The sequence below is a fragment of the Mus pahari genome, chromosome 13, assembly GCF_900095145.1.
Source record: "Mus pahari chromosome 13, PAHARI_EIJ_v1.1, whole genome shotgun sequence".
NCBI lineage: Eukaryota > Metazoa > Chordata > Mammalia > Rodentia > Muridae > Mus > Mus pahari.
The window spans coordinates 75,827,978-75,838,990 of NC_034602.1; the positions used below are offsets into that span (position 1 = coordinate 75,827,978).

At 35.4% G+C, this 11,013-nt stretch overlaps 1 protein-coding gene across 1 annotated transcript in view; it reads right to left on the reverse strand.

Annotated features, from left to right (window-relative positions):
- LOC110330758 (transmembrane protease serine 11F) overlaps positions 1-11,013 on the reverse strand; it is an 81,557-nt gene that overhangs the window by 12,883 nt on the left and 57,661 nt on the right. Inside the window, exons 5-8 of the mRNA XM_021211056.1 lie at positions 7,607-7,674; positions 5,351-5,514; positions 2,590-2,628; positions 746-947 (exon numbers count right to left, since the gene is read on the reverse strand). Of these exons, the coding sequence (XP_021066715.1) occupies positions 746-947; positions 2,590-2,628; positions 5,351-5,514; positions 7,607-7,674 (473 nt within the window). The remainder of the gene's footprint in view (positions 1-745; positions 948-2,589; positions 2,629-5,350; positions 5,515-7,606; positions 7,675-11,013) is intronic.

Genomic DNA, 11,013 nt, shown 5'->3' on the forward strand with positions numbered 1-11,013 from the left:
TTTTTTTTTTTTTTTTTTTGCCTCTAAGAATCACCGTGAAGAGTAAAGCTATTTAGGAGCACACATAGGCAGTGTCACTGTGTAAGCAAGTAGCCTTTATTCAGAGTCCCTCCTGTCTTGTGAGATTCTCCCTATGCTGATGAGGGAGAAAAGATCATGTGCTTCAATCACCAGGTTCTCTAGGGAGTCTGTGTATGTCAAATTTTTGAGAGCAACAACTGTAAGATCAAGCTGAGGGTTCAGGTTATGCTAAACACGATCAGAATTCCATGCTATGAAGACAGAGTGACAAGGTAGGTCTTGGCTACCCTCTAAACACCTTCTGAGTCATTCACACCCAATGGGGTTTCCTGGATAATGCAATGAGAAGGGAGTGCCTCAAAACAGATTTCTAAGCCTTCTTCTTCTTCTTCTTTTTTTTTTTTTTTTTTTTTTTTTTGTAATCAAATAACACTGGGGCTTGACTGTAAGAAGCTACAGAGAATATTGGTGGGGGAACAGAACCAAGGTGGCTAACTTTTCTCCTTCTGTGTGGAAAAGACAAGTATAGTAGTCTTCATAATGAATAAACTGTAATGTTATAGGAAAGATAACACTAGAATCACAATGATACAATCAATACTACATACTCTTCTAGTATGTAGAGGGCTCAGTAGGGGCACATCAGAGGAAAAGCTGGTGAGACTGAAATCAATAGCAAGAGAGGATTAGGAAACAAATGCTCCCCAGAGCCCTGTGAACTTACTTCCAGAAGCAGTGAGCTGCCGTGAGCAGCCATGTGTTGCTGATGAGTGTGGCTCCACACTGATGGCCAGCCCCTATGAGCTGTAGGCTAGCCTGCCATGGCCACTCTCCTTCCATAGCTGTTTCCGTCCCTTGGACAATTCGTTCAGTAGAAGAGGATGCTGGTAATGGGATGTTTGAAGATGACATTCTTATCCCACATCCTGACAAAGAAACACATAGTCGTCTGTTTTCATGACAATAAGAAAAAGAATCATGATTTGTATTTAAAGAATGTACTTAGAAAATTCTTTGCCTCAGTCACTCTAACCTGTCCTTAGCACACAGTCTCTGGCTATATACACATATCTCTATCTCTATTTCTATATCTATAATTTATTGCCATGAGATTCAAAGCAATATTTATCTTTTTGCTTAGGCATTTAGTTCAGAACTTAATTTCTGGCTCTCTGCCTAAATCATAAACAGCCTGGCATCTTGGCATATTTTAGTAATCCAAGCATTTGAGCTGCCTATACAGGAATTTTGTCAGCCTGAAGCCAGCCAAGGATGCAAAATAAGTCTCTTACAAAGAAACAGTGTAGCTAGATAATATGAGCAAAAAATAATAAATGACCTTAGAAGACAAGCAAAATGAAAACAATTTTAGTTGGATGAATAATAGATTTAGAAGCTGAAAAGTGAAGTCAGCTAGACTGACCAAGTATTCTGCCAAGGGAAGGTGGACCTGGGCTTTTAATGTCAAATGAGGATGTGGTAGCTTAGCATCCTTTGAGGAAGAGAGATGGGATTGGGGCAAGCTCACAGGTCAGAAACTAACAAAAACTCTGATAATCTTAAATTTTGCAAGTCTAACTCAAAAAGCAAACTGACCAATCTGATGTGCCTCATAACTTCTAAGACATAGGTAGACTAGGGAAAATATTCTGTATAGTAGCTTGTGTTCCAGATATGAAACATCTTTGTGGTAATCTGTCCATGGCAGCATGTGAAGTTCAGAAAAGGATTTTTGTTTTACTATTGACCATTCTAGAGCCATTTTATCTTTCTTTTTTTACCAACACATAGGTCATTATTGAACATCAAAGGTCTGGATATTCTTTAAATTATTTTACATGGATAAATAGCAGTATAGTTGTTATCTAAGAAAGCCCAACCTTGGAGAGGGACACAAATTGCTGTACATCCAAGCTAATGGGTACCAGAGTGGGATGTGGTATTAGGAGATTCCACATCTAAGCCAAGAATACTATACTTTTCAGCCTAACTCTGAATATATGTCTTAATTTGTCCTTCATGTAACAGGAAGACACTATTTATTATCTTTGATTTATTTTTTAATTTAAATAATGTTTTTTCATTTCATAAAATATAAGAGTACTTTAGAAAAATTATTATTCCCTGATATCAAATTTTCAATTGACCAACCTTTGAAAAGACTTGCATGTGTTCTCACAACATTGATCATAGGCACATGTTTGCCTACAGAAACTCAAAATATATTCAGGTGTAAAGCAGGAAGTAAACCTCGAATGCATAAAAGGATAAAAAACCTTAAAAGTGACAAGAAAAACTTCAACTTGGACCTCTCTCGAAATGTTAAAGATACTTTTAAGAATATTAATTTAGCAGCTAGAATACTATGCATCATATAAAAGCTATAAAGAATAAAATCATATTGATATAAATCTAATATGTTAAGTATTAAAAATAAAAAAGTAAAGATTAAGTTTTGATTTATAAAAGTATAAGAAGAAAGAGAAAATGTTGGTGATCTGTGGTAGTTATTTATAAATAACATCCATTCTGTTTATTATGAAATAAACAAATGATTTTGGAACTTACGGCTATTGAGAAGATTTCTCATCTTTTTGCTGTCAATGGCTGTAATATAGGGATAGAAGTTAGTGGACATGAAAACACAGTTCCTTTTCTGGGCTATTTTGCTCACATGTTCATAAACAACATTCCTAATTATTTAAAGTACTCATAATTCAGTAAGATGTTGAAGTTTTATAGCCAAGTAATATCACAATTTTCTGACTTGATCATTGACTCAAATAATGGAATTTCATTTGAAAATGAACTCAGAGAATTTCATTTCATGGTTTTCTATTATAAACAAGTAAAAAGATTAGGAAAGAAGGAGCAAGTGGACATATCCTAGTGGTTTTCTCTAGGGGGCTATAGCCAAAGTCTAAGAAGTAACCTCCAACTTCCACAACTGTTGTTGTCACTCAGTATAGTTTGTCCATATTTCCAATGGCCATTGGTGGGAAAGACCCTCAGTGCCCACTTTTAAGGTCTTAGTCTAACAAGAATTAGGAAATCTGCCCATGCACCTTGCTGACTTCTCCCTGAGATCCTCTCTCACATTGAAGTGCCCAGGAAATCTATGCAAAGATGCTGCCCATTCTCAACTCTTATCCCACAGCTATGCACTATAGAAAGGTAGCTGGAAACAATGTAGTGATAAGAGTGTCAAGGAGACCTAGTCTGATCAATTGTCAACCCTTTAAGTAGCATTTTTTTTTTCTTCCCCAGGCGGGGCCCTCTTACAGGAAGGTCTTATATTTAGAAGGGTTAACATATTCCTTTATGACCTGCTCTTACACAGAAAGGTAGTTAGGGATCAGATTCCCAGTACTGGCTTCAGGAAAGAGGAATTCTACTTGCTATGGCTTGCCTTGGAGCAGAAGAGAGGAAAGCAGGTGAGAGAGGTGCAGAAAGAACTGTTTCTGAGAGCCCTTGTGGTTTACTTCAGCTCAAAGTACTCTCCATGCCAAACATCATACTTTGAAGTATTCTGTTCTGTTGCAAAAGTCCAAGTAGAAATATGAGTCCCAATCCTTACAAGAGATTTCCCAGAGACATTTTTTAAATGAATGATGTGTATAACAGAAGAAAATATATGCAAATAGATATATGCTATTAAGCATTAGGTTAGATACTTATGCTTATCAAAATAAGCATATACTTATTTTGATGAAAGTTGCCTATATGATAAAAATGTCATTGCATATAGCCAAGGCCAAAAATTACTTTTCAAAACTGTAAGAAATTCGATTATAGCTTTAATAATGCAGTAAATTTTGATGGTTGATTTTTACTTTAAGTTTGTGATCATAGTTGTATTATTAATAATTAAGATTTGCTCTGAGACTTCTCTTTATAATGTAGTAACAATCAACATAATATATAGTAAATAACATGATCATTATCTCTATGTAATATATAGAAAATTCAACTTAAAAAATGTACATAAAAGATCTCCAAACCCCTTCCCTCTTTAACATGATATCAAGAGTAACTAAACTTCGACATTCATGAAGTAAAGCCATATAGCTGGAATGCCTGCTGTTCTAAGATATAGACAACAGACTGAGGAACAGAAATAAAGGGAAAAAAAGACATGTCCTATCCATGCATCTTAAAATATTATCCAAAACAGTAATTCATTTGAAGAAGTATTTTACTTCTTAATTGATTTGTCAGAGAACACTAGAATCCCTCTTGACTTGGATTCTTCTAGCTCTAAGGTGCTTTTCCTTTTAATGTCATGAACTATTTTAATTTAATTTTCTTCTACTCTGGGGAAAAACAAGTTATATTTTTCTTTTGGAAGTAACAGGGAAATATTTTGAAGTTATAAATAAGAGGACCTCTTTACAGGACATGTCTCTTATTTCAGACTCATTCTCCATACACATGATTGTTTCTTTGGTACAAAAAGTAACTGGGCTATAGACATGGTTCAGTGGTCAAGAACACTTATTGTTCTTGCAGAGGACCTGGGGTCAGTTCTCAGCATCCACACCCACCTGTAATTTTATCCCCAATAAATCAAATATCCTCTTTAATCCTCCATTAACATCTGCACACATGTGTGCCCAGCCTTGTATAGTCACACACACTCACAAAAATGGGGAAAATCTTATAGAAACAAACAACATTATCATCATCATCAATAACAACAACAGCAACAACCTCTCCAAAATTAACTCACAAAATATTCTGAGGTTCATAATATTTCTGTTTAATTCTGGCTCATATTTTTGCTGATTCATGTCTCAGGGCCTTCAATCATTTTACCACCTGTAAAATGTTAAAAATAATGCCTACCATTTGGAGTATTTTAAAATATGTAGTATGATATGGTAAAAAATTATTGAAACTTCATCATAAAATATGGAAAAATTGTAATTCTAAATTTTACCTGATAGTGACTTTTTATTTTAGTTTTCTTTCAAGCTGGTCAATTTCTACTTGTGTGTGTGTGTGTGTGTGTGTGTGTGTGTGTGTGTGTACATTTGCATGTACCATGTACATATAAGAGCCCAAGGGTGTCAAAAGAGGTGTTGGCTCCATTGGAATTTGAGTTACAGATAATTGTGTGCTGTCATATGGAAGCTGGAAACTGTACCTGAGTCCTTCACAGTAGCAGAAAGTGTTCTTACCTACTGAGCCATCTCTCCAAACCCACTTACAGATTTACAAGAGGTAAATTTCTAAATTGAAAGTTACATAAACCCGACTTTTATGATAAGAGCAGGGGACTGCAGTCAAAGAGAATTAGAAAATTGACAAACAGCACCAAAAGACTTACGTGTGAGGCTGAATGATGGTATATTAATAGTCAAAGGCATCTGTTTGATCTTCAGACTTTGATAAAAAGTTCTTTCAATTCTTTTCTTGATTCGCTCGGCACTATCAGTAGATGGGTATCGAAACATGAGCACTATAAGAATGTTCACTCCTTGTTCATCTGGACTGGAGAAAAAGAGACAATTAATTCCATCTCTGTGGTCTCCATGAGTTTCGAGAAACATTGTGAATGATTTTGTGCACACAAGACTTAGCATTGTATTCAGATGAAGGCAACAAGATGGGATGCATGATGAAGAGTTTAGCAAGCACTGGAGGGGTGAACACAACAGGCTAGCAATGGGAAGACTGTCCTCTACCTTTCCTTGGCTTTGAGAGTTTGTGAGGTGCTCATTAAATCAGACTTCATGCTTACTTAAAGAATATACTTTTTAAGGAATTTTGAACAAAATTGGTAGTGGAGGTCATTACTCTCCAGTGAAGTGTGGCAGAGACCATGTGGTTCACTGCATCCCTTGTCCTTTGCCTCCTGAGCACATACCTATACTGTGTTTCTAGCCTTGAAGTTTACCGAAACCAGAGGCATGTGGGCAGAAATGATGTCCCTTACTGTGAAGGTCTTGTGCTTCTCTTGTCTCAGGCAGAAATAGAAGATCCTGTGGCAACTCAACAATATAATGCCCACCAGCGCCCACTCTTTTGCTCCTCCCTTTGAGTTGAACTATGGAAATGCAATAAATATTGTATGAAAACACTGAAACTTTTGGTATTTGGTATTCATGTAATAAACAATCTTTAGAGGAAGTAGTTTATAAAAGTGTATAATGTGATCAATGATTCAAATATATAAATTCATATCATGTGTTAAGGCTGGAAAGACTCTAGTAGATTTTGGAAAGTGAATTTAGTTAGAAAGTCAAAGAAAAGAAGTAAGAAGACACAAAGGAAAAAAAGTAGAAAAAGAATAATTATCATAAAGCACTTAAGTAGCCATATATATCCTTTCTATCATACCTGACTATTGTCTGTCATCTATCTATTATCTATCTGTCTATCTATCTATCTATCTATCTATCTATCTATCTATCTATCTATCTCAGTATGGAATCTAGGCCTTTTAAACATTATATCAAAACATACAGGAGCAGGTGAGATGGCTTAGCAGGTAAAGGTGCTTTCTGCCAAGCTTAATGACCTGAGCTTGATCCCTGGAATCCACATGGGGAAGTAGAGAACTGGCTCCTATGCATTTTCCTCTGACCTCCACACACACATGATGACATGCTCATGATTACAGATGCACATGTCCAAACATGCACAGAATAAATAACTATACAAAAAGATAAGGCTTAGGCTCTGATGGCAACTCCATATTTAATTTCTGTATATCACACTCTACCAAGTGTTAAAACAAAAGAGCATTTTATTTTTTTTATATACTAAAAGAATAAAGATTTTTATTAAGCATTGTAAGTTGCATTCAATAGCCTCTGGATAAACCACACCACAATCCATCAACAGTCAATCAGACCCAACAGCAGTTCATTCTTCACAATCCTTGAGTTAGGGCGGAACTCCCTTCAACTTACAGTAAGATCCTACTTAGCTCTTGTGGGCAGGGGCTGGGAAGTTACACCTCATTTCTGATCACTAATGTGATGAAGAGCATCAGAAGTAGATGAAACGTAAGAAGTGATTCTGATTCAAAGTACATTGTTTGGAAATGGTAACAAAACATCAAAATGATAGAAGTATACCTGCCTCTACTAAATTCCTGAGGGGAAACTTCTCAAGAACAAGCAATTTGTTTCCTGCTACAGAAGGGGAAGGGGGTGTTCTGTTTTTTAAGATCATAGGGGGTTTACAAAAGAGCATTTTTAAATAACAATGAAGACGTCTGACATTAAAGAAAAACACTGCACAGGAAATGGCTATAGACTTAAAGAGAGGAAGATGAAAAGAACATTCTGTTCTGTTGTGCTCCTTTTTTAAGGGGGGAGGGGGGTTTGAAGAATCATTTCATTTCCTCTCCTTCCTCTATAAATTCTCTTACCTAACTGCTGAGACTCCGTGGTAAACTACTTTCTATCTTGTCATTGTGACTAAGAAATCATTAAAACAGTTAAATTGCATAATTCTTGTTGCTTTAGTTTTATGGAAACTCTTTGCTACAATGATTCTCTGGGTGAGCATCCGTGTTAATGAGATTTGCCATCTTAACAGTATTGGCTTGAAATTACAGATCAGGTCTACATACCTTATCTTGATAACATGGGACTTGATAAATCTACCCACTCCAGAAGAACGTCGGAATATCTTGGACATCTAATACAAAAAAATTTAAAAACATTAGTCCTAAGAGACATGTTATTCCTTACATATCAAGAGATTTTTGGTGAAGACCAGGTTTTTACATGATTTTCACATGGTGCATACTGGTTTTCCACTGTGTAAAGACTAAACCTGTGTTTGAATTCTTGTAGGACTGAACAACTTTTCCAAAATGACCAAATTTACTGATCTTTTGTAAATGGGTGATTGTGATATCTGCCCTTATAGAGTTGATTTGGGAGCTGGAAGGTTGGATCAGTGGCCAAGAACACTCTCACTGAAATCATAAGGATAAGGATATGGATTCCAGTAGTCCTGAGATAACCCAAGCTTTCATTCCAGCTCTGGGGGAGAGAGGTACAGAGACAGGAAGATTATCTGAGCTTGCTGCTAGCATTCCAGGTTCAAAGAGAAACTATGTCATTTTATGTGATGCCCTCCTCTGGCCCTGTGTGTTCACAGACAGGTGTCTACATGCAATCACATAGACCCATACATATGCATACAAAAAAGATAGATTTAAAAAAAAAAAAAAAAAAATATATATATATATATATATATATATATATATATATATATATATATATATAAATAGAGAGAGAGAGAGAGAGAGAGTATTTGATGGTGAGCAAACTACTTACAAAATAATTTTCATCATAATTTTCAAATGAATTAATGTATGTGTTATTTTTAAGACATCATCACTCAGTTCAAAAAAAAAAAAAGCCCGGCAGCCTGTTTGCTACATCCTATATCCTCATGGCTTCTAGACCACTATTAATGCACAGTTTGTTGACTTTGTTTACTGTATCACTTGGCCGTCTGAATGACTATAACACCATGTCTTGGAAATCTGACACCTCACTGTGAGTCATCTCTCTGAGACATACATAAACATCTGATACTGGTAATCTGTCTCACCACACGTCATGAGGATGACATTCCTCAATTTTTCTAGCCTGAACCTGTGAAGGATTTGAGATGTTCAGGGAACTTATTTCCTAAAGAGTCCTGATTGCCTACAAGGAGTCATACTGAAACTTACCATGGAAGAGTACTTGAAAAGTCAGAAGATACAGGTCAGTGATAAATGATGTAAAGTCTACTTATAAGCTTAGACTTACAGCACCCCACCCCAAATTACTATACTGTCTGGGAACAAGGAACTCTGTGTTCCTGCTTTGTATGGTTACTTCCTCTTCTTGATTCTTCCAATCTAATACAACACTCAGAAGATTCTATCTTCTAAATATCTAACCTACTTTCCTTGTTTTGACCTAGTCATCTCCTAATTAATCCATTAGTCGTGAACTAATGACATCTCACTGGAACTCCATGTTATATGAACCTTCATGTTCCACAGTGCTCACCCCACAATGAGAGCAGAGCTGATATCTATAAATAGAAAGCTGTGTGTTTTACACTGTTGCTTCTAGCCAGTATCTCCCTCAGAGTAAGCACTTTGATCTTCCTCATTCGTTGGACACATCCTCACTCTGCTGTCACTTGAAAGTCATCTCTGCCTGTCTTTGATTTTATCATAGAAAATATGAACATGCAGACCTAGTTCATAAGCTGACTTCTATGAAGTATCTACCAATAAATGAATGCAAAAAAACCCTGCATTGTGGTATAAATGAACAATGGATTTTGTCCAATAAATGAATGCAAAAAAAAACCTATATTGTGGTATAAATGGACAATGGAAGAATGTAGCTGTGTATTCAGGAAAATATACAGAGCTAAAAAGAGTAGTATAAGAAAAATAAGCTAGACTCAGAAAGACAAATATTGTATTCTTTCTCATATGTGAATTGAAGGTTTTATGTATAAATATACAAATAAATTGGAGTGTAAACATCTGGGGAAAGCACGAATACAAGGTGGGAGGTGAGAGCAGGATAAAAAAAGATATTGGATGTGAATATGGAAAAGGTGCAGGATAAGTGTGAATGCAAATGTATTTCTAAACCAAATCACTGTGTACGCACATATATCCCAACAATTCTTTCATTTAAAAAAGACTGGACAAGTAGTTCAGTCATTAAAGGCTACACTCGCAACCAAAACACCAAAAATGTTTGCAAAGTTTGTATGGAATTACCCAAGATACAATTCAAACAGTTAGTATTAACTCAATGATACTAACAAGTTTATGAGAAGAAAATTCAAAATAAAACAAGAATAGCCATTTATTTTATAGAAAAATAAACTATTTTCTTGGAAGCCATTGTTGTCATTTTTTTTTCTGAAGAAATCGAATTCTTACTGATATTCTTCCATCGGGAAGTCAATAATGTGATATCTAGTCCAAATTATTAATTCTATCCTTAAGTTTCTATGGTACAAATCTAATAATAACTTTCTAGTGATTATTTCACTTAAAATGTAGTATCTAAATAGATTATAAAATTATTCATTCACATTAAAACAAGATCATAATTGCCTTCCTTAGCTCTAACTTTAACACCAAAAAGCTAAACATGCTTGCAGCAGTGCTACTCTAATTAGGCTGGTGGCTGCTCAGTTTCTCTTGGGGAAAGACTGTGTTTTTAATCTTTTCTCCTCTGGCAAGAAACTACATGGAAACTAAGTTCTCAACATCGACTACTTTTGGCTATACAAGCTGGAGAATTCTCTTTGAAATCTGCCGATGAAACTAAGACAAGTTGAACAGGTACCTTTCTATTATAAGGGTGGTGATGGAACCGTAGAGACAGAATACATGATAGAACCGTCCACACTGGGAAATCTTCCTGCTGACCCTAAGGAATTAATTGTTTTCCTCTGATATCCAAAATCCTGATTATTCAAATCACACAAATAGCAGCTACACACCAACATAGGCATGTGCACCCATACAGAATTTGAAAATAAAGTACCTAGGATTCAAAATTTTAAAGTATTTATTTATTTATTCTTTTAAAAGCCATGGAATCCAATTAGTTCTGGGGACCTTGGGTGTTCGAAGTGAAGGATGGATATGATCAAGATATATTGTACACGTATATAAAATTATTTTTAAAGGAATAAACTAAAAATTAGTAATATCTTTAAAGAAACAATTTCAAGTTTTACTGAAATACATCAAAGTCATAAATACATTAGTTATTTCTGCACAGAATTGTATATTTGCATCAAGTTAAATCAAATCCCAATACGAAAAGTATGTGTGTGTGTGTGTGTGTGTGTGTGTGTGTGTGTGTGTGCGTGTTAGAGACATATAAGCAAAATTCAAGATTAGTCAAGATAAAGCTGAAGAAGATTATAATCCTAGATGTATCAGAAGTAGTAGGTGTAAAGAAGTCACTAGATATGCACTCACTGATAAGT